This window comes from Salvelinus namaycush, chromosome 31 (assembly GCF_016432855.1).
Source record: "Salvelinus namaycush isolate Seneca chromosome 31, SaNama_1.0, whole genome shotgun sequence".
NCBI classification, from domain to species: Eukaryota; Metazoa; Chordata; class Actinopteri; order Salmoniformes; family Salmonidae; genus Salvelinus; species Salvelinus namaycush.
The window spans coordinates 33,069,376-33,093,310 of record NC_052337.1 but is presented as its reverse complement, the minus strand read 5'-3'; the positions used below and the strand labels follow the sequence as shown (position 1 = coordinate 33,093,310).

General features: G+C 42.9%; 2 protein-coding genes across 4 annotated transcripts in view; both read left to right on the top strand.

Moving 5' to 3' along the window:
• The window catches only part of LOC120025799 (nipped-B-like protein), a 50,787-nt gene extending 49,408 nt beyond the window's left edge, over nucleotides 1–1,379 (top strand). The window contains exon 46 of the mRNA XM_038970460.1: nucleotides 298–1,379. Coding sequence (XP_038826388.1) covers nucleotides 298–660 — 363 coding nt within the window. The 3' untranslated portion in view covers nucleotides 661–1,379. The remainder of the gene's footprint in view (nucleotides 1–297) is intronic.
• Nucleotides 1,380–2,571: 1,192 nt separating this feature from the next.
• LOC120025790 (nuclear pore complex protein Nup155-like) lies at nucleotides 2,572–22,909 on the top strand. Of its 3 annotated transcripts, none has more exons than XM_038970439.1 (34): nucleotides 2,572–2,683; nucleotides 3,244–3,401; nucleotides 3,568–3,705; nucleotides 3,954–4,050; nucleotides 4,167–4,237; nucleotides 8,979–9,071; nucleotides 11,537–11,800; nucleotides 11,898–11,971; nucleotides 12,943–13,034; nucleotides 13,160–13,257; nucleotides 13,369–13,536; nucleotides 13,627–13,727; nucleotides 13,936–14,106; nucleotides 14,246–14,356; nucleotides 14,458–14,638; nucleotides 14,839–14,904; nucleotides 15,038–15,182; nucleotides 15,347–15,413; nucleotides 15,500–15,615; nucleotides 15,763–15,869; nucleotides 16,032–16,165; nucleotides 17,506–17,697; nucleotides 17,899–18,037; nucleotides 18,143–18,278; nucleotides 18,405–18,558; nucleotides 18,738–18,842; nucleotides 19,005–19,159; nucleotides 19,332–19,461; nucleotides 19,577–19,690; nucleotides 19,804–19,924; nucleotides 20,543–20,653; nucleotides 20,894–21,030; nucleotides 21,250–21,356; nucleotides 21,550–22,909. In XM_038970439.1, the coding sequence occupies exons 2-34, from the start codon at nucleotides 3,260–3,262 to the stop codon at nucleotides 21,686–21,688; spliced, it is 4,176 nt and encodes a 1,391-aa protein (XP_038826367.1). In that variant the 5' UTR covers nucleotides 2,572–2,683; nucleotides 3,244–3,259; the 3' UTR covers nucleotides 21,689–22,909. The 3 variants fall into 3 exon arrangements, with proteins under 3 accessions (XP_038826367.1, XP_038826368.1, XP_038826369.1); XM_038970440.1 differs by having other exon boundaries at nucleotides 2,572–2,690; XM_038970441.1 differs by lacking the exon at nucleotides 14,246–14,356.
• The last annotated feature ends 1,026 nt before the right edge of the window (nucleotides 22,910–23,935 follow it).

The following is a 23,935-nucleotide window of genomic DNA, read 5'->3' as shown; positions in this document are numbered from 1 at the left end:
CCATAACAAAGGGGTTGAATACTTACTGACTGAAGACATTTCAGCTTTTCATTTTTAATTAATTTGTCGTTAAATTATTTTTTTTAACACAATTTCACTTTGACATTATGGGGTATTGTGTGTAGGCCAGTGACTACAAATCTAATTTTAATAAATGTTAAATTCAGGCTGTAACACAACAAAATGTGGAAAATGTCAAGGATGTGAATACTTTCTCAAGGCACTGTATCTGCTCTGACTGCCCTCGGTGCAGTAGGTAGCTGGGTGTCGTAGTAATACTGCTGCTTCTTTCCCCAGTCATCACGAAGATCCAGGAAGCACGGCGACTCTGCGGAGGCATCAGGTCACATGAACGAGACGGTAGGTTCCATGGACGTCATCGCCCTCTGCTGCCCCAAGTACAAGGACCGGCCACAGATCGCACGCGTCATCCAGAAGACCAACACGGGCTACAGGGTGCACTGGATGGCTGGGTCCTACTCTGGAGTCTGGGCTGAGGCTAAGAAACGGGACGGACGCAAAACTGTGCCTTGGGTGGACACTATCAAGGAGTCAGACATTATTTACAAGAAAATACCCTTGACGAGTGCACACAAGCTGACGAACAGAGTGGTGCAGACTTTACGGTCACTGTACTCAGCCAAGGACGGAACTTCCTAATCGACTATACGGTTACTCTCAGACAGACAAACTCTTTGCAGCCAAACTCTATTATGAGGAACCAACGTTTTTCTAATACAGAAAATACAAAAATACTACAGACACGCAAAACATGAAATGTAAGCACGAGATAGAGAGCAAGTATTGTGAACTTTTGGTCTGTGATGAACATTTAATCTGGATCCAGGATATGTTTAAGTTAAACAGAAAAAACACAAGAAGGAAATGTTTGGAAAACATTGTGTGGGAGCTCCTTCGCTGTTGTGCAGCAAACTCGGTTGTTTGATTTTCCCACTGTATCATAGTTTAACAACAAAAAAAGACAAAAATGTTTATATCGCTGACAAAAATTCTGTTTAAAAAAATAAACAAAGTGAATGTTGAAAATTAGTCTGTTAATGTTCTTAATAAAGTGTTCTTGGAGTTTAACCTAGCACCGGATGGATTTCTTTAGCTTAGTTTCCAGGGAAGCTACTTTTAAAACTTTTACCTTTTTATTGTTTTATTCCCTTTTGTTTACCCATGCTGTACAATGGAGTCTCTTGGATATAATTTATTCGGTTGGAAGCGAAGCATGCAGTATATGTGGCCTACATGCAGGGGAGTTTTTTTGTAAATTTAGATTTTGATGTATTAGGTCACCCAAGAGAACAAAAAGGAATCCCCAGCACTTCTGGCGGAGCAAATACTGCAATAAATTTTTTTACTTCTCTTTGTTACTTGTCTCGTTTGCATTTGACTTTATTTTTTTTTTTTTCATGGTGATGGTGCGCCACCATGAAGTATCTGTTGTCAACTTGTCATTTGTTGTTTGTCATTTTTGTTATAGTTTTTTTTCTGTTTTAGTTTTTGATATTATACGTGGAAGGTCCAGGATGATGGAAAGGGCTACAGTATTTTGATTCCCTAGTAGTAGAATTGTAATATGGTCAATTTTGTCTTGGGGTTATTGTGGTAGTTTAGTAGTCCACGGTGTTTGATTACCTAGGTGTCTGCAACTCCGAGAACTCAAATCCATCGCTTATCAACTCTGTTTCAGATAGGGCCTTGCAAAAAGCAGTGGTGAATCCATCTGTTATCTTGTTTCTGTATGCCACTGACAGTTTCTGTAATGAACTGGATTTAGTATAACCATGTACTCTATGAACGTGATGGATGATCCGCATAAGAAAATTAATATTCAGAAAAATATTAATATGGATTTGTGCCGTAAAGAAAGTTTGTTGCCTGTCCCAACATATCTGTCAAGTGCTGAATGCCAAGCTGTTTTTTTTTTGTTTCAGGCTAAAAAAGTCAAGTAGCTCATTAGGGAAAGGGGGATACCTAGTTAGTTGTACAACTGAATGCTTTGAAATATATCTTCCACATTTAACCAAACCCCTCTGAATCAGAGAGGTGCTGGGGGCTGCCTTAACCCACTGTTGGACGGACGTGGATGTCGATTAACGGCCTTGCTCAGGGGTAGTACAGCTTTTTACATTGTCAGCTCGGGGATTCGATCTGGCAACCTTTAAGTTACTGGCCTAACGCTCCTACCCGCTATGCTATCTGCCGCCCAAAATCAGAGCGCTCTGTTTCTGCCCGAAAGGAGAGGCGTTTGGATATTTCGCACATGCGTTCAGCACTTCAACTGGTATGTATGTACCATGTACAAACCTATAGTTAATACGCTGGCGCTTCTTAGTGGACAGAAATTGTAATTACAGTGTCCGTTGTGCTGCAAGAACAGATTCTATCGACTGAAAAGAAGAAAAAAAGGTCAGTCGTTTTAGTCTGGGCAACGAAATATTATGACAAGTTCAACACTTTTGCAAATGCCATTAGTATAGAGAGCATGTAGAAATTCACTTCTAAAGCGTATTTGAAATTACACAGGAAGTACATCCTATAACCTTTCACCCTCTTCAAAAGTGTCATGAGGCTGGCGGGCTAGCTGCTACACTTGTTTACACCGAAGACTAGAATAATTTGCTTATCACACATTGTGTTAACAATTAATTACGTCCGGACTTCTTTCTGTAGGGTAAGATGTAAGAAAAGTAGCGAGCGTTATTCAACAAATCTCACTTAACGTTAGCTAGCTAACGTTAGCTTGCAGCTTAGAATAAACAGGGTTTAGCCCGCGTTTTTAGCTATTTTAGTGTTAGCAAGATGTGCTATTATGTGCTATTAACCTACTATATAACTAGTTTAGATAGCTAACTCATCCAGTTTCACAAGTTAGTCGCCACACTTACTTTTATAACTTCCAATAGCCTTTTGATAAACAAGTGTTGTGTGTAACTAATTTAATTGACTAGCTAACGTTAACTAGCTACAGAGTCATTGCAGAACGTGGAGACGGGGTTGGACAGGCTAAATTGAGCTTGCTAGTTGGCTACTCTATGTTTGCCATATAATCAACTCCGTCTATGTCCATACTGCTTTTCATCTGTCGTATAGTTTTCAAGTTAGGGGACATGTCTATCCGTAAAGTTGCACCTTCGGTGACAGTCTGGTTTGTTTGTGGTTGGATTTTGACCACGGCTGACGTCACAGTGGTGCTGAAATGTTATTTTCATCTTCTCATGCGAATCTCATCAGTCCCACAGTGTCAAACATGCCGTCCACCTTGGGACCCAGCAGTCCTGCTGCTGCCCTTGCGGAAGCGCTGGAGAGCTCCGGCCGGCTCATAGACAGACACCTTCAGGATGACCGCTGCTTCCCTGATCTCTCAGAGCTTCTTAATGTCCCCTCACACAGTAAGTCAAGTAGTTGGCGGTGCAAGGTTATATGTTCAAGTTTGTCATATCAATTAATCTCACAAGACACTTTAGCCCTGCTATTTTGGCTGTAGCCAGCTTACTGTGTCTAGGGAGGCTTCAGCCACATCTCAGGGCTTAGTTCACTCCCCACTCTGTGTTGCAGACATGCCATCTTTGTCTGGGGGGTCGGACATGGACTACCCTCTTCAGGGACCTGGGCTGATCAGTGTGCCAAACCTCCCTGAGCTCAGTGCAGTCCGAAGGGTTCCCCTACCCCCTGAGCTGGTGGAGCAATTCAGCCGTATCCTTTTCAGAGACTAGGGGGAGGAAAGGGGGATACTTAGTCAGTTGTACAACTGAATGCCTTCAACTGAATTGTCTTCCGCATTGAACCCAACCCCTCTGAATCAGAATACACATAGGGAGCTGTGTCCAACTGTCCAGGTCTCACCCATAGAACTCAGAAATGCCTGTGCAGGATTATGTGAACTGTGTAAAACTAACCACCATTTCAGAAAAGCTGCCCAGCCCTTAACCTTCCCCTAACAGATATGCAGTGCAATTGTATGATGGGAGTTTTTCCTGAAATCTGTCGAGCATGGCTCACCATTGACAACGATATCTTCATGTGGAATTATGAGGATGGGTGAGTACCAAGCACTCATAAATTAAGTTATTTAGTTAAAAAAAAAAAAAAAACATTGCAAGAGCAGTAAACATGGACCCATTTTCATTGGACACTGTCATCACTTTGTTCCACAGGGGGGACGTTGCATATTTTGACGGGCTCAGTGAAACCATCCTGTCCGTGGGGCTGGTCAAACCTAAAGCAGGTAAAATGGCAACACACTTTCACCTGAGCTGTGTTTCCTTTATTCAAAATTACAACCACTCTGTAGGTGTTTGGGTTCAAGCCCCAGTGCAGTCAAAAATGTGATTTTTCTATGTGTATACAGTGCCTTCGGAAAGTATTCAGACCACATTACTTTTTCCACATTTTGTTACGTTACAGCCTTATTCTAAAATGGATTAAATAACAAAAAATCCTCAGCAATCTACACACAATACCCCCATAATGACAAAGCGAAAACACTTTTTACTTTTTTTTTTTTAGCAAATGTATTAAAAAATAATAAACAGATATACCTTAAGTATTCAGACCTTTTGCTATGAGACTCGAAATTGAGCTCAGGTGCATCCTGTTTCTATTGATCAACCTTGAGATGTTTCTATAACTTGATTGGAGTCCACCTGTGGTAAATTCTTTTGATTGGACATGATTTGGAAAGGCACACACCTGTCTATATAATGTCCCACAGTTGACAGTGCATGTCAGAGCAAAAACCAAGCCATGAGGTCGAAGGAATTGTCTGTAAGATCCAAGACAGGACTGTGTCGAGGCACAGATCTGGGGAAGTGTACCAAGTCATTTCTGCAACATTGAAGGTCCCCAAGAACACAGTGGCCTCCATCATTCTTAAATGGAACAAGTTTGGAAGCACCAAGACTTTTCCTAGAGCTGGCAGCCCGGCCAAACTGATCAATCGGGGGAGAAGGGCCTTGGTCAGGGAGGTGACCAAGAACCTGATGGTCACTCTGAAAGATCTCCATAGTTCCTCTGTGATGATTGGAGAAACTTCCAGAAGGACAAGCATCTCTGCAGCACCACCAATCAGGCCTTTATGGTAGACTGGCCAGACGGAAGCCACTCTTCAGTAAAAGGCACATGAAAACCTGCTTGGTGTTTGCCAAAAGGCACCTTAACCTGTTTGGGCTGCAGGGGCAGTATTGAGTAGCCGGATAAAAGGTGCCCATTTCAAACGGCCTCGTACTCAATTCTTGCTCGTACAATATGCATATTATTATTACTATTGGATAGAAAACACTCTCTAGTTTCTAAAACCGTTTGAATTATATCTGTGAGTAAAACAGAACTCCTTTTGCAGCAAACTTCCTGACAGGGAGTGGAAAATCTGAAATCGATGCACTGTTCTAGGGCCTGCCTATTAAAGTCCTTGATATTTATTAGTTTAGATGCACTTCATACGTCTTCCACTAGATGTCGACAGGCAGTGAGAGAAGAAATGGAGTGTGTAACTTGATCTGGGGTCGCATAATAGCTTTCGGCATGACGTGTCACCAGTTTCCTGTTTTCTGGAGAGCGTGTGAAGGCACCTGGATTTGCCTTCTGATAAGCTGTCGTTATGGACGACTAATATCTCCGGCTTTGATTTTATTTGATACATGTGACAATATGATCGTAAAGTATGTTTTTTCAATATAGTTTAATCAGATTATTGAAATTTTTTCGGGAGTTTTGCCGTGTTCCGTTCTCTGAGTTTGTTGACGATGGAGAGATTCGCACCACTTGGCAAGTGTGCTTGCTAAATCGAGAGGGAAAAAGGCCGTTCTAAAACCAAACAACGATTGTTCTGGACAAAGGACCCCTTGTACAACATTCTGATGGAAGATCAGCAAAAGTAGGACCCATTTTATGATGTTATTTCATATATCTGTCGTACATGTGAACTAGTAGTTTGCGTCCAGGTTTTGGGCACGCTCTCGCCATAACGTAAACTGCATATCGTAATGAAGTTATTTTTAGAATTCTAACACGGCGATTGCATTAAGAACTAGTGTATCTATCATTTCCTATACAACATGTATTTTTTAGTTATGTTTATGAATAGTTATTTGGTCAGAATATGTGAGTGCCAGAAAAATATCCGGACGTTGTGGGAAAAAGATGCTACGTTAGCACAATGTATAACCACTGATTTCAGCTCTAAATATACACATTTTCGAACAAAACATAAGTGTATGTATAACCTGATGTTATAGGACTGTCATCTGATGAAGCTTATCAAGGTTAGTCAAAAATTATATATCTTTTGCTGGTTTGTTACGATCGCTAACTTTTGCTGCTGGGGAATGGCTTGTGTTTCTGGCTATTGTGGTAAGCTAATATAATGCTATATTGTGTTTTCGCTGTTAAGACTCTCAGACCATGAGAAACAAGATTCTCTGCTGATGAAACCAAGGTTAAACTGTTTGGCCTGAATGCCAAGTGTCATGTTTGGAGGAAACCTGGCACCATCCCTACAGTGAAGCATGGTGGTGGCAGCATCATGCTGTGGGGATGTTTTTCAGTGGCAGAGACTTGGGGACTAGTCAGGATCAAGGCAAAGATGAACGGAGCAAAGTAAAAAGAGATCCTTGATGAAAATCCACTCCAGAGCGCTCAGGACCTCAGACTGGGGACGAAGGACAAGGACCCTAAGCACACAGGCAAGACAACGCAGGAGCTTCGGGACAAGTCTCTAAATGTCCTTGAGTGGCCCAGCCAGAGCTCGGACTTGAACTCAAACATCTATGGAGAGACCTAAAATTAGCTGTGCAGCAGCGCTCTCCATCCTACCTGACAGAGCTTGAGAGGATCTGCAGAGAAGAATTGGAGAAACTCCCCAAATACAGGTGTGCCAAGCTTGTAGCATCAAATCAAATCAAATTTATTTGTCACATACACATGGTTAGCAGATGTTAATGCAAGTGTAGCGAAATGCTTGTGCTTCTAGTTCCGACAATGCAGTAATAACCAACAAGTAATCTAACCTAACAATTCCACAACTACTACCTTATACACACAAATGTAAAGGGATAAAGAATATGTACATAAAGATATATGAATGAGTGATGGTACAGAACGGCATAGGCAAGATGCAGTAGATGGTATAGAGTACAGACTATACATATGAGATGAGTAATGTAGGGTATATAAACATAAAGTGGCATAGTTTAAAGTGGCTAGTGATACATGTATTACATAAAGATGGCAAGATGCAGTAGATGATATAGAGTACAGTATATACATATACATATGAGATGAGTAAGGGTATGTAAACATTATATTAAGTAGCATCATACCCAAGAAGACTCGATGCTGTAATCGCTGCCAAAGGTTCTTCAACAAAGTACTGAGTAAAGGGTCTGAATACTTACGTAAATGTGATATTGACATTTTTGTATTTGTATAAAATGTGCAACATTTTCTAAACTTATTTTTTTGCTTTGTCATTATGGGGCAAAAACTATTTATTCAATTTTAGAATGAGGCTGTAACCAGAGAGCTGGTTGAGAGAATGCTAAGAGTGCTAAGATAAAGGGACTTTCTTTGAAGAATCTCAAATATAAAATATTTTTTGATTTGTGTAACACTTTTTTTGGATACTAAATGATTCCATATGTGTTATTTAATCATTTTGATGTATTCACTATTCTACAATGTAGAAAATTGTGAAAAATACAGGAAAACCCTGGAATGAGTAGGTGTCCAAACCTTTGACTGGTACTGTGTATAGATATTATGTACACCTATCTAGTACCTGGTCGGACCCCCTTTTGCCTACAGAACAGCCTGAATTCTCTGGTGCATGGATTCTACAATGTGCCGGAAAAGTTTGTTGCCAGGAAAACATTCCTTACACCACCGCCACCAGCATGTACCAATGACACCAGGCAAGATGGGTTCATGGACTCATGCTGCTTTCGCCAAATCCTGATTCGTCATCAGCATGACTCCACAGCATTCGTCGGACCAGGAAATATTTTTCCACTCCTTAGTTGTCCAGTGATTCCGTGTCCACTTGAGCCGGTTCTTCTTATTTTTAGCTTAAAGGAGTGGAACCCGGTCTGGTCGTCTGCTGCGATAGCCCATCTGTGACAAGGATCAACGAATTGTGCGTTCTGATATGCTGCTCTGCACACCTGTTGTACTGCATAATTATTTGTCTGTCTGTGGCCCGCCTGTTAGCTGGCACGATTTTTGCCATTTTCCTTCGACTAGCTGTTTTCACCTACAGGACTGTCGCTGATTGGATGTTATTTGTTTGTTGCACTATTCTGTGAACCCTAGACACTGTCGTACGTGGAAAGCCCAGGATGGCGGCCATTTCTGAGATACTTGATCCGGCGCTCCTGGCACCGATCGTACCGCGCTCAAAGTCACTTAGGTCACTAGTTTCACATTCTAGCATTCAATCAAACATTAAGTGAACGCTTCAATGCCTGTCTGCCTGCTTTATATAGCAGGCCACGGCCAAGTGACTCACTGTCTGTAGGAGCGAGCCTTTTTTGTGAACAGGGTGGTGTACCTAATAAACTTATTTCCACACTGAGGCTGGAATAATATTGTGAAAACGATAATGCCCATTTAGTGTAAGAGCTGTTTGGGGGGGAAAGCCTGATATTTCAACCTGTTGTGACGGAATAGAGTTTTTGCCTGCCTGGTGACATCACCAGGCTGTAAATTATTTAATAGACCAATAAGAAAGTGTTCCAAACCTCTTTGCCAATAACGGCTAGTTTTTCCCTCCCCACTCAGACCACTCCCAGACAGTCCTAGCAAAATTTTAGCTTGAGAAATTCCTCTTTGCTAAGAAGCTATTTTTGTGTCTTGTATTCAATCTAAAATGGTCAAAAATCTAAGAGTAAGGTACTTAATTGTTACCCAAAAACATTTGATATTGAGATAAAAATGGCTGCATTGGACCTTTTTTAACTTAATTTTTTCCACAGGGATTTTCCAGCCACACATCCACTTCCTGTTGGTCCTAGCCACTCCTGTGGATGTAGTGATCCTGGGGCTCAGCTTTCCTAAAGCTCAGGCAGGTGAGTAATGATGATCCTCCTAGACCTGAAGCACACAACCCGGTGTCATCAATACGGCATACAGTTTTGAAATTGGTTGATTGGTTTAATTATGTTTGTGTTTTTGGTATTAGTATTAAAGTCCTACTCCAGTCTCCTTTTCACCTCATTTAACACCTTATTTACTTAAGGGGATACTTTGGGATTTTGGCAATGAGGCAGATTAACTCCTGGACACCATTTTTGTCTCTGATTGTAGTTGCTAACTAGCTGTTGTGCAATTGCTATCTAAGCATGCTAGCGGATACCCATAGACTTCCAATCATGTTTATGCTAGTTAGCATTGGCCCCCGAAACTACCTCTAACTTCATTCATACTTGACAAAGACAAAAATGGTATCCAGGTGTTCATCTGACTCTGGGGAAGTAGGTAAAGGGGCCTCATTGCCAAAATCTCAAAGTATCCCTTTAACAAATGGCACATCTCAATAGGTGTTCCGGGTGTCCTCATGACATGGCACAAGTGGGGGGTGCTCTTTTCCTCTTTTGTTCTCTATTGTTCCTCAAGCAAGATGGGAGGCTAATGACATCACAAAGTCACCATCAGTCCAACTGCTTGAATGACCTACTCCTTGAATTTTGCAGTTGCCTAAACACTAATAAAACATATTTTTTTACCCTTTAGCAGTGTTGTAAAGTACTTAAGTAAAAATACTTTGAAGTACTGCTTAAGTTGTTTTTTGGGGTATCTTTACTATTTTATATTTGACAACTTTTACTTCACTACATTCCTAAAGAAAATAATGTAGTTTTTACCCAATACATTTTCTCTGACACCTAAAAGTACTCAATACATTTTGAATGCTTAGCAGGACAGGAAAATGATCGAATTCACACACTTAACAAGAGAACATCCTGGTCATAGCTACTGTAGGGCTGGGCGGTACACCGTATTTTACTATATATCGGTATTTATGCACGGACCGGTTTGGGTTTTTACTTTACCTTCTATAACGGTATTTTAATGTTTGGTTTGTTAAATGTAATACGCCTTGTGTAACGTCCAATTTTATAGTTTACTCTGCTACTTGAGTCATCTCGCTCCCTCTCTCTCTCCATGCCGCTTTCCACACAGACCTAGTGCCACCCCGTCACTCAAGGAGCGCATTTGTTGTTGCTTGACCACGAGACACTTTCGTTCAGTCTGCATGGTCAATGCAGCACATAAAACAATGTTGATGACAATGATGGTGTTTCCACTTTGATCTTAATATAAATCCACAAGCGTTATATAATTACAATATTAGTTTGTGTTTCTTACATCTAGTTTGTATTTTCTTAGCAAGTTAAGCTTACTTACAGTGTTAGCTGACTAACTAGCTAACAAAAGTACTGAGTCAGAGCAAACGTAGCTAGCTAATACCGCCTGATACCATTACTGGTGGAGGCTTAAATCAGCATGTTTGTGCAACAGTATCTTCTAAATCAAAGCGGAATAGGCGAAGCATGAATATGTTGGCTATATGAATAAAGATTTAATGTAGCCAAAGATTATAGGGTCCCCTAGGAAACACTGAACATCACTTTGGTTCCTACCTATGTCACAATAACTCGTCTATGGCATTTTCATTCGTTGTCATGTCAAACACTGTATTCAAAGTGCCCACTTTTATTTATATTCTAACTATAGAATTATAATAAATTATATTTCCATGATTCCAAAAGTTCACCCAAGGGTTTTGATCGCAATTGCAACAGTTGGTTAAATAAGGCCTAGTATTTTTGCGTATATCGTGGCAGTATGGAAATTCTCAAATGAGTGCAGGAAATAATTTTAGGTGTAAGTTTAAATTGAACAGTATAAAACAATCCGAATGGAGAGGCCCATTGAAGTAATTTAGAATATATGTGTTGTCACACACTACTCGTAAAGCCAACTTTTAATCAAAAGCATAAAATACCATCATACCGTCAAAAATTTGGAAAATGCCATGATATATTTTGGCCATATCGCCCAGCCCTACCCTACTGCCTCTGATCTGGCGGACTCACTAAACACACATGCTTAGTTTGTAAATTGTGTTGGAGTGTGCCACTGGCTATCGGTAAATAAAAAAGAAAATGGTGCCATTTGGTTTGCTTAATATAAGGAATTTGAAAGTATTTGTACTTTAAAACCAAAGTATATTTAAAACCAAATACTTTTAGACTTTTACTCAAGTAGTATTTTACAGGGTGACTTTTACTTGAGTAATTTTCTATAAAGTTACCTTTTACTTTTACTCAAGTATGACAATTGGGTACTTTTTCCACCACTGCCCTTTAGTCTGTGTGTGTGTACTTTACTGTATTTATACTTGGGATATCGCTTTTCAACAGGAAAAGTATAAAAATCACTGGAGGATGTCTTTAACCCACCATGGACTACTTCAGAAATTGATCTACTCTCTCTCAACTTCTCTTTCCTCTGTTCCTCTCTTTATCAGGGTTGAATGACAGCATGTCTGGAGGGATGCAGTTACTACCAGACCCGCTGTACTCCATCCCCACAGACAACACCTACCTCCTGGCCATCACTTCCACCGACCTGGGCCGCATCTTCCTGGCAGGGAAAGATGGCTGCCTGTATGAGGTAGCCTACCAGGCCGAGGCAGGCTGGTTCAGCCAACGCTGTAAGAAGATTAACCACTCCAAAAGCAGCCTGTCCTTCCTAGTCCCCTCTCTGCTCCAGTTCTCCTTCTCTGAGGACGGTAAGGATAGTTCGGAGGCTCCTTGTGGAATTGGAACTTTCTTATGCTCTAGTTCTTGAATTGAATTTGACAACTTTTCTATCTTGGTGCCCCACAGACCCGGTAGTGCAGATTGCCATTGACAACTCCCGTAACACACTCTTCACCCGCTCAGAGAAGGGGGTTCTACAGGTACACAATCCATAAGAGTTTAACTATTTGAATGGTAGCACTGTAGTAAATATCAATATGTTTATTTGAGGATTTGTGGAATTGGATGATGCTTTGGGTAGAACTTTGTCAGACATTTCAAAATGTTCTATTTAGAACAGGGGTTCCCACATTTATTTCATCCACGACCCCATTTTGATATCTGAAAATTATGTGATTAACAGCCGGTGTTTACTTTTTTATTTGGGACTATTGCAGTCAATTGCAAAACATTGTAACAGTATTTCTGATTGTCTTGTCAACTCACCATCACATACTTTTAATTTGGGCCTATAACAGCCAATTGCTAATTGGACTGACATAATGTATCCTATCTCATCACCACTGATGAGATCGGTGTGCTTCATTCATGTCGCATTAGAGCTGCTGAAGGTCAGGGGGCGTGGTCAACAGTGCGCACCTCATTTCTGCTGTCACATCCAACCTGGATCGATATTTGGTTTTAATGCAGAAGAGAGCAATTAATCCAGCTTCACACAGATGTGAGTTGGCAAAGGGTACCATGAGTTTTAACGCTCTGAGAGAGACTGCAGGGTATTCCCTTCTGAGTCAGGAACCAAAACTCCTCCGTGATGGACCTGTCAATGCTTTGTCTGCAGCATATGTCCACATGACTGCTCGAAAGGCCGCACTTGACTGTTGCACTTGGATTATTCTGATTCAAGCGCATTTCCCCACGATCTAAGGGTACTCTGGTTGAGTTTTATCTTTTAGATTTCAATAGTTTAAATTTAGATTTTAAGTTTAACCACGTTACAATGATTTTGAGATACAATGACGATACGTAATTTGAATGCGCAAAAAATCAGGATTTTGGAAATTCTCCCACGACCCCATTTTCATATCAGGCGACTCCACGTGGGGTCGCGACCCCTAGTTTGGGAAACGCTGAATTAGGACCTTGAGTTAAAAGCTGATGTTGTCTGTTCCAGGTGTATGATCTGGGTGTAGATGGGCAGGGTATGAGCCGTGTGGCGGCCATGTCACAGAGTTCCATCGTGGCTGCAGCAGGGAACGTTGCCAGGTTCGTCAGCTACTCCTCACCTCTGGTTAAAGAGTGCTAGTGAATGGTTCAGATGGTCAAAGCTCATCACTGCTTGAGAACAAATCAAAATTAATCTCTTTGTTCTTTTATATCGCTCCATATAGGACCATAGATCGCTCTGTGTTTAAACCCATCATACAGATCTCTGTGATAGACAGATCGGAGTCGTCTGACTGCCACCTGCTGGCTGTCACTCATGCAGGTAAGGAGACGGACTGACATGGGAGAGGATATAGAGGCCATACTGATTTTCTTTTCATTGCAGAATAAGTATGTACAAAGACCTTATGTAGGTCTCTATCTCTGCTTTTAGGAGTGCGTCTCTACTTCAGCACTGCTCCCTTTGCCCCACCACATGTCAAGCAGCCAGGGGCACGCCCTTGTCTGCTTGCTCTGGTCCATGTCCGCCTGCCTCCAGGCTTCTCTGCCTCCTCCACCCTACAGAAGCCTGCCAAGGTCCACAAGGCTCTGCACAGCAAAGGTAAAAGCCACCCTGCAGTGTATACGCTATCCTGTTATAAATGGTCCTCCTAAAGGTTTACTCATGTGTCTCTGGTGTTGATCCCTACAGGAGTTCTCCTGATGGCAGCGTCTGAGACTGAGGACAGTGACATCCTGTGGTGCATCAACCATGACTCCTTCCCCTTTAAGAAACCCCTGATGGAGGCTCAGGTGGGAGCTGAGGGAGTGAGGGTCATAGTTAATTAGAGATGTAAAACCTCATCTGCTTTAGAGCTGACATTAGACACTCTACTATGTGTAGTCAAAAACCCTGCTTACTTTGCAATGCATATGCTATGATTTAGTTTCCTTTTAAATGTCGTATTTGTTTGGCTTCAAAGAATATTATAGCTCATATTGTCTGTGTATATCATTGCAGATGATGTCCAATGTAGATGGCCACTCCTGGGCGCTTTGTGCCATCAAGGAGGAGAAGGCACCTAAAATCTCTACCCCCCTGAATAGGGATCAGGTTCCCCTCACTGACTCTCCTGTCGTGGTGCAGCAACACAATGTCCCTCCGCAGAAATTTGTCCTTCTCTCTGCCAAGGTACGGTCAAGATTTTCCGGCTTAGTTTGTACTGCGTGAATGGCACTGTAAATTCACACGGTCGATGAAACTTGTTCACTCTTGTCTGTCATTTTGTGAACAAACGTCTATACATGGGTTGTTATTCATGGTCTTCCAGGGAAGTCACATCTTCCACAAGTTGCGGCCGGTGGACCAGCTGCGCCACCTACTGGTGAGCGGTACTGGTGGCGAGAGTGAAGAAGTCGAACGCTTCTTCAAACTGCACAGGGTAGAGGAGTCTCTCATTACTCATTGTCTTGTTACTGCAAGCACCGCTACACACACTCTTTCTTTCTCTGTTTGTTGATCTAACCCTCCTCTTCACCTCAGGAGGAGCAGGCGTGTGCCACTGCTCTGATAGTAGCCTGTTCCAGTGCTGCCTGTGACAGAGAGGTGTCTCAGTGGGCCACCAGAGCCTTCTTTAGGTATGGAGGAGAGGCTCAGATGAGGTTCCCCTCGGCTCATTCTGCTCCTAGCAACGTCGGAGCGCTGTTCGGCTCTCCTGTACCAGGTGAGGCGCATCTGAGGAAGGATTTCTGCTTAAAGCCAAATTCCCATTCCCGAATTCCCATTCGTTGTAGCATGCCAATAATGCCCTAGTCGAAATCCCTTGTATAAGTTGTACACAGTGCGTTGCAATTAGACTGCTCATAAAGGAGAAGTTGTCTGTCGGCATCACTTGTCTTACTTCCTGCCTGCCTGTTGTTTTAGGGTCCCCTATGCCGGTTGGTAGCAGTCCAATGCCTAACCCTAGTTTCTTAGCAACGCCTGTTCCAGGTACACTGCCCTTTTTCCTGTCTTTTTTTTGTTGCAGAGTGCCTTGCCCGTCGACAGTACTCAACACATTCACCCACTGAATATTAGCAACATTCGAGTGTTTAATGTGTGTGTGCCCTGACAACAATCTCAGGTATGATGCCCCAGAGTGTGTCTACGCCCTATATACCTGCCACGCCCATGCCCTCCGCCCCCATCACTGGCATGTCTTCTGGGCCAGAGGTGGTCTTCTCAGGGAAACACAATGGCATCAGTGTCTACTTCGCACGCATAATGGGGTCAGTCCCCTCACCTGGATAGCGTACTGTACTCAGGCCTCGCTTCCGTACTCGGGAAATGCAATTTTTTTACTTTGTACTGGACTGAGAGACGTTACTCATATGTTTCACTTATAGCATGGCTTGAGTGACTTCACTAACTTGTGAACGTTATTGATTAACAGTAATATCTGGGACGGGAGTCTTGCTGTTGAGAAGACCATCAGTAAAGGAAATCAGGCTGTCAGTATTGTGAGTATTGCATTAACAGCATATTACAGTCCTCCTTTGCAAGTTAATTTGAGGATGATCAATCTCTCTCTCTCTCTCTCCCCCAGTTGGAGAGCACAGCCAGCTCATCTGATCTGGAGTCAGTTCTTCTGGAGCTCCGTGGTCTGAAGGACTTCCTGGATAAGAACTCCCAGTTCAGCCCCTCGTCTCTGGGGGCAGCCAGGTAAGACAGAGCCTTGGACCCTGCCTCTCCCCATGGCCAAGACCTGGGCTGGCTGCTTTATGGGAGGTACTATATATCCACACTTCTATGGTCATCTAGTGAAATGAATAGTATTTGATTTGCATGTTGAACTCCACCCATCTGCAGTTTCAGCTCTCCAGCCAATCTGCAACAGCGTCTGCTGGGCTTCATGCGGCCTGATGGAGGAGCCAGTTCTCAGCAGGTCCAGCAGGAACTCCAGAGGAAGTACCACAGTAAGTAATGTGTGGATGTTAAACTGTCATTCCAAATCAAGGAGCAACTAGAATGACCGCATTGTTGGAGTAGAATCCTAACACCAATGAGAACACACTATTCTTATATTTTGGGGTCTCTGTACTCTGTGACTACTGTTTCTCTCTCTTCCCCGTCCACAGCCGAGGCTCAGGCCTATGAGAAGATGTCCCTGCAGGGTATCCAGCAGCTGGTGCATCGCTCCTGTCAGACCCTGGCCCTGTGGAAGCTGCTGTGTGACCACCAGTTCAGCATCATCATCTCTGAACTACCCATGGTAAGCTTCCAGCACCAATGACCTCACTGGGGACTGGTTTCCCGGGCACAGATTAAGCCTAGTCCATTCTCCGTTGGGATAGATTTTTAATCCAGGACCAGGCTTAATCTGTCCGAGAAACCAGCGCTGGATATTCAGGATGTGCAGGATTACATTGTGCTGTCAGTCAGACTAATTCATCTAATTGGTTAATCAACACACACTCCCCTCCGTATTTATTTGAACAGTGCAGCTAAAATGTGTACATTTGTGTCTATACTCCAGCATTTTGGATTTGAGATCAAATGTTTCAAATGAGGTGACAGTACAAAATGTTACCTTTCATTAGAGGGTATTTTAATAGATATCTGTTTAACCATTTACAAATGTAAGCACTTTATGTATCTAGTCTCCCCCCCAAAATTGGTAACCTCCCCTATTATTGGTAATGGTGAGAGGTCAGCGTTTTGGTGGGGTATGGTCTTTGTTCCTCTAACTTTCTCACTTCATCATTAGTCATGATTACCCATAACCATAGCAGCATCCACATTAATGTAGACGTGTTCAGAAACATCTATTATTATTTACAATAAAAGTGACTACAAAATGACAATACATTATTTACCATTCATTTGTATTGGGCACAACATAATCCGAAATGCAACCAAAACGAACTGCGAACGCATCCAAGAAGTTTGTGGAGTCACAAGCTTGATGCAGTTAAGGAATGATAGGAATATGGGACCAAATACTACACTTAACTACACTGAACAAAAATATAAATGCAACATGCAAAGTGTTGATCACATGTTTCATGAGCTGAAATAAAAGATCCAAGAAATGTTCCATACGCACAAAAAGCTTATTTCTCTCAAATGTTGTGTACAAATTTGTTTACATCCCTGTTAGTGTGAGCATTTCTCCTTTGCCAAGATAATCCATCCACCTGACAGGTGTGGCTTATCAAGAAGCTGATTAAACAGCATGATCATTACACAGGTGCACCTGCTGGGGACAATAAAAGGCCACTAAAATGTGCAGTTTTGTCACACAACCCAATGCCACAGATGTTTCAAGTTTTGAGGGAGCGGGCAATTGGCATGCTGACTGCTGGAATGTCCACCAGAGCTGTTGCTATGTATGATATGTATGAACATTCCCTCAAATAAAAGGTGACATTTTGTATTGTCACAGCATATGAAACATTTGATCTCAAATCCAAAATGCTGGAGTGTGGAGACAAATTTCTGCATTTTAGCTTCACTGTCCAAATAAATACGGAGGAGGGTGTATTTCTGAAGTCCTTTTGTAAAGATGTCTCCCTTGTCTCCTGTTTGTAACCCGTGTGTGACTTGTAATAGGAGTTCCAGGACCAGATGAAGGGGGCGAGTTTTAAGGACGTGGTGATCCGGGGTCGAGAGCTGACCGGAGCTCTGATCACAGCCCTCATCAACGTCTACATCAAAGACTCCGCCTCTGTAGATGCCATCAGCACCCACCTTAGAGACATCTGTCCTTTGCTGTACAGCAGCGACGACAGCGTCTGCTCAAAGGTAGTCTAAAAACACACGCGCTGTGTTTTTATTTGTCTATATGACAGGGAAGATGTCCATCCAATTTTGACTACAAGGTTAATTCCCCTCTGCAGTCCCTGGGCAAAGTTTCATAGCATCCACTGTTGGCTCTTCAGTCTTCTTTTTCCCTTTACAACTGTATCTCAGAACTAAATCTCCCCCTCCCTCTGTCCCTCCCAGGCTAATGAGTTGCTGCAGGGCTCCAGACAGATCCAGACTAAGATCGATAAGGAGAGAACATTGAGAGAGTCACTACAACTCTACCAGCTGATCAGCCAACACACAGACCTGCCACTGGTCTGCTCCCAGTACAGACAGGGTAAGGCTCCACACACACCTGGCCATCACACTAATACTATTTGAAATGTCCTTGACTCTTCGTGCTTAGTGTGGATGGGACGCTAAGGGTGTTTCTTTCTCTCAGTGCGTTTTTATGAGGGGGTGCTTGAGCTGTGCCTGACTGCAGCAGATAAGAAGGATCCTCAGAGGCTGGGACCTCACTTTTATAAGAACGGAGAACCAGAGGAGGACCAGGCTGGAGCACTGGCCTTCCAGGAGAGGTAACTAACCACATGTTCACGTTGATCATGAAACTGTGGTAATAGAGATCTGCTAAGGGACGTCCTGGCCCTTTTATTTTCTCCCTTGTGCTGACAGACTGACCACCCCCTCGTCTCCTCCTGTAGGTTGTCATGTTATAAGTGCATCACAGACACCATGCAGGAGCTGGTGAACCAGAGTAAAGCTGCTCCTCAGTCTCCCAGTGTCCCTAAGCAGCCAGGACCCCCTGTTATGACCTCTGACCCCAACATGCTGAGTAATGAGGATGCCACCGCCCACGTAAGTGCTGTGTGGAGGAGACTGTTACCCCCAATAACAATAATAGGAATTTGTTTACAAAAATAATAATAGCATTATTTTTTAGTATAAGGCTGAAAATGTTTAGTCCAAAGATTTTGGCCTCAATTCATTCATGCTATGGATGAGCTATCTCATGATCTTCTCGTTCTCCCTGGCAGTTTGAGCAGGTCATTGGTCTGGCCCAGAGGTCACAGGATGAACTCTTCCACATAGCCCTCTACAACTGGCTCATACAGGCTGACCTCACCGACAAGCTTCTGGAGGTAAGAACCTTCTGGCATTGTCCCACAGTCACAGCCTGAGATGCCTGGTTCTGTTCTTTATAGTGGATGAGTCTGTTGCATTAAACTGATCTTTTGTTGTGGTTTATTATCGTCTGTCTCTCTCTCTCTCTGTTTCTCTGTGTGTGTGTGTCCTCTATCCAGGTGAACTCTCCATACCTGGAGGAACACCTGATGCACATGATCAAGCAGGACCAGAGTAAGGTGCGGAACATGGACCTGCTGTGGCGGTACTATGAGAAGAGCCGTAGCTTTGGCAAGGCAGCTCACGTCCTGGCCAGGCTCGCTGACATGCACAGGTACGACCTAACAGCCCCCCGAGTCTTAATGTGCCATTTCCACACACTGTGTGTCTCAGTGGTAGAGCCCGGCGCTACCACTGACATATGAAAAATGGCCTCATTCATGTTGATTCTGAGCGACGTTAAAAAGGAGTACGAACATCTTATACATGTGTCTGTCTGTGTGCAGTACTGAGATCTCCCTGAAGCAGAGGCTGGAGTACATCTCCAGGGCCATCCTGTCAGCCAAGAGCTCCTCTTGCATCTCTGCTCAAGGAGCTGAAGGGGAGTTCCTGCATGAGCTGGAGGAGAAGATGGAGGTACGGGGGAGGGGAAATAACTCCTCGCTGAATTTTTAGGTTTTGACCCCTTTTTGATAAGGTTTAGATTTGGGCTCTGTCAACTCTAGCTGATATTGTTGGTCCTGCCTCCCAGGTGGTGCGTATTCAGGTCCAGATCCAGGAGACTCTGAGCAGACGTTACTCCCAGCATCCCTCTGTACAGGGAGCCATGTCACAACTGGATTCCGAGCTTATGGACATCACCAAGGTAACGGTGCATGGATATCTAACATTGCCCCTCACTCCAATAGTTCTGTTTGGTAATACATTTTCCTCCCGTACAGTAAATGTTTTAATACCCCTGTCCTTTGTCCTATCTAGCTGTATGGGGAGTTTGCAGATCACTTCCGGTTGTCTGAATGCAAACTGGCCATCATCCATTGTGCTGGTCACTCTGACCCCATCCTGGTGCACTCTCTGTGGCAGGAGATCATGGAAAAAGGTGTGTACAGACAAGTGCTCCTGACGTTATCCAACGCGTTTGTCTCTTGCGTAGTTAAGGAATAGACCTAACTACTCCGAAACTGGGTGGTTGGTTACGTGTAGTCTTACAAAGCTATACATGTTAATTTCTCTGATAATCATAAAAATTGATTGTATCCACTTCCTTATTTCCCTTTTTGTCGCATAGAGATGTATGGAGATGGCAAATTCTCTCAATTGTGCTCCCCGTGCGCTCAAGACGCCATAATGGGACAGATTCAACGTTGCGGTCTCCATACATCTCTATGCGACAAACGGAAGTGGATAGAATCTAGATTTTATGATTATCAGAGAAATGAACATATTGGTAAAATATTGATAACGATGTATAGCTTTGTAAGACTATAAATGACCAACCACCCAGTTTCGGAATAGTTAGGTCTATTCCCCTGCTTTTGAGAGGAGCTGGCTACTGTACCGGGAGACTTCACGGAATTGCGTTAAGCTAACAATTTGCTAGCTTCAATAATCTCCAAACTGCACTCGGACATAAAATGGTATCCATGAGTTCGTCTGGCTCTGGGTAAGTAGATAAACAACCTAAATCTCGAATTCTGTTATTTTTCCTTTATTCCAGAGCTGGGTGACAGTGTGGCCATGAGTCCAGCTGACAGGATGAGAGCTCTGAGTCTCAAACTGGTGTCTCTGGGGAAAATCTACGCAGGAACACCCAGATATTTTCCTCTAGGTAAAACCACAGGCCTACTTTCATTTATTCAGCCAATTCTCTGATTCTCCTCTATGTAAGACATCCATGCTTAGTGTAATTACATTAGCAGTTCATTATGTATGTCTATAGGGTCTGGACGTTTAATCTGTAATTGCTTCATTATCCACCAACACCTGTCCTATGTTGTCTCCTACCATTGAACTACAGAGATGGGCAAATTGTTTAATGTACAGTACTTTTCCACTGTCTTGTCTCCAGAATTCCTGGTGAAGTTTTTGGAGCAGGAGGTGTGTCATCTGAATTGGGACGTGGGCTTTGTCACCTTCACCATGCAGGAGATAGGAGTACAGCTCCCCCGTCTGCTGGAGGTCTACGACCAACTTTTCAAGACACGGGTATATCGCTCAATTAAATTCAATGACCATTATTCATCCCTGAGGGGCAATTATTGCTGGCAGTTTTGGGATACAAATAGATAAAGATACTCTTAATAATAAAGGGTTATTATAAAATCATATTTTGCACCTGTTCAACTTGAGCATTATTTGATTAATTAATAAGGTTCTGTAGATATTAAAAGACTGAATGTCTCGAACTGTGGCTGTGTCTCCCAGGATCCGTGTTGGCAGCGTCTGAAGAAACCTCTCCACCTGGTAGAGTGTATACATGTGCTGCTATCAGGATACGTAGAGGACCCCAGCAGAGTACCAACATATGACCGGTAACTAACCAATCACCACGTGTGTTAACCGTCGCTGCTCTCTTCATTATGCAATGCTTCTCATTTGAAAACATATCAACCCGTGTACGTATGTAGTCATGACAATTATTGTTTGTAAAGAGGTTTAAAATGTATCTCTAATTTATCTAATACGCTCAGTCTAACTCCTATTCCTCCTTCCCCATCTTGTCAGACGGCGGTTCACTAATGTGTGTCTGGATAACATCTGTGGTTACCTGGTGGAGCTGCAGTCCCTGAGTCCTAACTCTACCCTGCGGCTCACCATCGGCAACTTTAAGGCCCTGCAGGCCAAGCTGGAGAAAGTTCACTGAGGAGGTTCCCAGGGGTCACAGGAAGATCAGCAAGTAAAGAGACAGAATGAAACTGGTTTACAGTTCTGAATAACATGACTCTTCTGTATATCTCCTGTTCTGGCTGGTGTTTGATAGTGGAGTGATATTGAGAATACAGTTAGGTTTCTCAGACTGCAGTTGCGTCGCAAAGGACTACACCCCCGCATTTCTCATGAAGGGGTTATTGACCAGCTCACTACACCCCTGTCTTCAGACTTTTTACATCCTATTTTTAACTTATTTTATAAGTACAGTATGCATTTGTTTTGTGATATAAGCCTAGAAGTGAAGACAACTTATTGGTGGCTGTCTGAGGGAATAGTATTGGTTTCACAAATTAATGTTAGGCAAACATGAACTGTTGTCATACACAGAATTAGGGGACAATACTTTACAGGGATGGGATCGTCATTTACATATGGAGTTACTGTACTTATGTGGGTAAAATATATAGAATGTACGTATGTAGAGGAGAAATGCACTTACATGATTGCTGTGATGGCTTTGTCATTTGTTTAAACTTGAATCCACATGCTGGATATCACGCTGATATCATTCATGAGTGTCTTTCCTTCTACATGCCTGCCATGATTCAGGCCTAAGTATTTGTTCCATGGACATTAGCCTCTGATGCGAGCTGAGGACGCTGTCTTAATCACTCCACTCATTTAAACCCAGTTTAATCCCCCCCACAGTTTAGATGTCAAGAAGACTGTTAAGCTGACAGTGTTTGGCTTTCTGTACCAATCAACCTCCGTAATACAGAGTAAAATATTGGTACTCCTAACATTATGCTAAGAATGCATTCTCTGCCAAAGGTTTATAATAACTTAACCTTACTTTTACATGTTTTGTTAGTATTTCTTATTTTTCTGAATGACTTAACACCTTAATCAGTGTGTCTGCTTTTGACTGACTAGTTAAATGGCATTTAATTGACTGTATGAGTGTTGTACTCAACGGAGATTTCAGGGATGAGACAGAAATCCTCGATCCATGCCTTGTATAAGGGTGCTGTTCAAGTAGTTTTACTCTGAGAACTCAGGCCTGCAATGAGCAATTTTATAAAATAAGCCAATTTTACATACATAGAATAATTTCAATTCGTCATAGTTTTTTTGTTTAAGATTGTATTGGGAAAAATGTATAATAAAATTTGCAACCTGTTCAGTAAATAAAAAAGAAACACTTTGATTTGAACTCTTTGCACAAGTGAATGTTCACAGATATCCATGTATGGGTCCCGTTGTGATATAAACTGGCCACAGTGTATCTAGTTTATCCATCTAGTACTGGGTGAGCCCCCCTTGCCTCCACAACAGCCTGAATTATTCGGGGCGTGGACATGTCGCTCAATTGGTATCAAGGGACCTAACGTCTGCCAGAAACATTACAACACCGGCACCAGCCTGTAGTGTTGATACCAGGCCGGATGTGGCCTTGGAATCATGCTGCTTACGCCAAATCCTGACTGCCATCGGCATGATGCAACAGGAACCGGGATTTGTCGGACCAGGTAATGTTTTGTCCAGTATTGGTGATTGTGTGCCCAATGGAGCCGCTTGTTGTTTTTAGGTGATAGGAGTGGAACCCAGTGTGGTCGTCTGCTGCAATAGTCCATTCGTGACAAGGACCGACGAGTTGTTCTTCCCCGAGATGCCGTTCTGCACACCACTGTTGTACTGCACTGTTATTTGCCTGTTTGTGGCCTGACTGTTAGCTAGCTCGATTCTTGCCATTCTCCTTCGACCTCTCTCATCAACAAGCTGTTTTCGCCCACAGGACTCCCGCTGACTGGATGTTTTTTGTTTGTCGCACCATTCTCAGAAAACCCTCGACACTGTCGTGCGTTAAAAGCCCAGGAGGACAGCCGTTTCTGAGATACTGGACCAGTGCGCCTGGCACCAATCATAGCATTCTAAAAGTTGCTTGGGTCACTCGTTTTGCCCATTCTAATGTTGAATCGAAGAGTAACTGGATGCCTGTCTGCATCCTGCTTTATATGACTCGCTGTCTATAGGAGTGAACCGTTTTCGTTAAGAGGGTGGTGTACTTAATTGACCACTGAGTGTATACAGTGCCTTCGGAAAGTATTCAGACCCCTTGACCTTTTCCACATTTTATGTTACAGCCTTATTCTAAAATGGATTAAATAAATAAGAATCCTCAAATCTACACACAACACCCCATAATGACATCACAATACCCCATAATGACAAAGCGAAA

What these genes read in the sequence shown, in the direction of transcription:
- LOC120025790 (XM_038970439.1), top strand. Translation starts at nt 3,260, where the DNA reads ATGCCGTCCACCTTGGGACCCAGCAGTCCTGCTGCTGCCCTTGCGGAA. An exon ending in CTTTCCTAAAGCTCAGGCAG is followed by an intron (nt 9,072 to 11,536) that starts GTGAGTAATGAT and finishes TCTCTTTATCAG; the next exon opens with GGTTGAATGACAGCATGTCT. An exon ending in TCACCGACAAGCTTCTGGAG is followed by an intron (nt 18,843 to 19,004) that starts GTAAGAACCTTC and finishes TCCTCTATCCAG; the next exon opens with GTGAACTCTCCATACCTGGA.